Source organism: Ascaphus truei, chromosome 8 (genome assembly GCF_040206685.1).
Source record: "Ascaphus truei isolate aAscTru1 chromosome 8, aAscTru1.hap1, whole genome shotgun sequence".
Lineage (NCBI taxonomy): Eukaryota > Metazoa > Chordata > Amphibia > Anura > Ascaphidae > Ascaphus > Ascaphus truei.
Genome location: NC_134490.1, coordinates 48225424 through 48227364, shown reverse-complemented (window position 1 = coordinate 48227364; position 1941 = coordinate 48225424). Strand labels below are relative to the sequence as shown.

The window sequence follows — 1941 nt, the reverse complement described above, 5'->3', positions numbered from 1 at the left end:
AGACCACTGGTTTTCCTCAAAACACTTTCAATGTTCATGTCAGGCAGGTCTTTTTGAGCATAATGTAACTGTAGCAAAAGTCTGTTTTTAGATGCAGGTGCTATAGGTTTATATAAATGTGCATGAACAGTGTTAATATTTGATTGGAGGACCACGATCCTTACACTTGGCTCTGAAGTAGTCCGCTGTTTGGAAAAGTTTGCTAAACCTAATCCATGAGAAAAATGTTACCTAAACTGCGCAGGCATGCAATAAGGTTGCATACTTTCACGGCAGTGCAAGTAATGCGATGAAACCTGCATATAATTATATACACAAAATACTTATTTATTTTTAGGTATTATCTACAGAATGCCAGAGGTGAAATCAATGTTTCGAGAGGTGCTTCCTAAACAAGGTGAGCAACTGAATTTTACTAGTTGTTCAAATATACAATCTATAGACCTTGTAAATCAGGACTCTTCAACTAGTTCTCAAAAGGGTCAGAATCGGGGGAATAAAAATAGAAGTAGAAGGGTGACAAGCTTATTGTAATTTACATTTTTGTTGCATGGACAGACTTGCATTATTCGATTTCAACATTCTGTAAGCCTTTAACATATGTTCTATATACATATCCATTACCTTTAGGTTACAAGACTTTGTGTGAAAAATTGCACTTAGCTACTTAAGCAACTAGTATGACATTAGCAGGAGAAAGTCCCAAAGGCCCCATGAAAGCTCTTTTCGTGAAATCATGAGATGCAAATAGCAAGTTATATTTCATAATTTTACTGTTTTTAGATTGTTTGTAGCTTTAGGAGAATGTCTTAACAAGATGTGCAATAATTGACATAATGAATGGATATTAGTGACATTCTCCTAAGACAGGTCACTGAGCAGCCAAGATGGTTGAATAGGTTAGTTGTCATATTTTGTATATTTAACATTATATAAAAATGTTATCCTTACACAGGACAGTTGTATGTGGAAGATATACCTACCATGGTCCTGTGCAAACCAAAGTTACTGCCGCTGAAATCAGTAACCCTTGAGAAGCTTGAGAAAATGCAACATGATGCACAAGAAACCATTCGACAAGAAATATCACCGAGGTGTCAGCCAGTACACCAGGCCTAACTACTCTAACTATGCTATGCATTTAAATATGGTCTGGTTTGATGCACCTGCATTTAACTGCTTCACTGTCATGAGCGGGTTTGTAGAGCATGTAAAAACCGTGTGCCAGCTCCTTCTGACAATGCAGGGGTTAAATGTTGCTAACTATATTAGAAGCTAACAATAGTCTTCACATCTTTAAAGCTGCTATATATGTATTGTGTGTGGGAGGACCACATTATGTTTGGAAGTGTAATAGAATTACAGTATAGACAATAGAGTGCTGATGCTTTGTTCTAGTTTGCTTGAATACATTTGTATGGCTTTTGAGCACCTTTCCGATTGTGTGCTAGGAAAAAAAAAAAGTCACAGATGGAAGTCCTGTTTTAAGCATATAAAGATAATTCCCTGCCCACTTAATGTATACTGTGATATCTTATTATTATTTACGTACGAGAGAAGCAGAGGGCGGTGCTGAAATGCGTTTGTTTTAGCTCAGGGGTATTCCTTGTTCCTGAAGTAGATGCTTGTAAAGCTGCCATCAGACGCCCCCTCCAGGGGAAACAATGTTTAAACCTCCCATAATCCATGGGCCAGTAGGAAGACTTGCTAGTGGCCCACGTGATACAGGGTATTGGTACTTGCGCTAGCCTTCCTTATATGTATCTCAGGAACCAGCGGGTCCCCAGTGCCAATATGGTTGTGGAAGCTGCTCCTAGTACCAAAGTAAAGTAAACCAATTCCAGTGACTTATGGGATCTCATCTAGGTTAAAAAAATATATATTTTTTTCCCAAGTTACTTGGGAGGGTATTATCTGCTTCCTTGTCATTTTCAGCAAGTG

General features: G+C 38.1%; 1 protein-coding gene across 3 annotated transcripts in view; it reads left to right on the top strand.

Annotated features, from left to right (window-relative positions):
• BBIP1 (BBSome interacting protein 1) overlaps positions 1 to 1519 on the top strand; it is a 4219-nt gene extending 2700 nt beyond the window's left edge. For all 3 annotated transcript variants that reach the window (XM_075611860.1, XM_075611858.1, XM_075611859.1), the window contains exons 2-3: positions 338 to 397; positions 956 to 1519. In XM_075611860.1, coding sequence (XP_075467975.1) covers positions 352 to 397; positions 956 to 1119 — 210 coding nt within the window. In that variant the 5' untranslated portion in view covers positions 338 to 351 and the 3' untranslated portion in view covers positions 1120 to 1519. The remainder of the gene's footprint in view (positions 1 to 337; positions 398 to 955) is intronic.
• Positions 1520 to 1941: the final 422 nt, after the last annotated feature.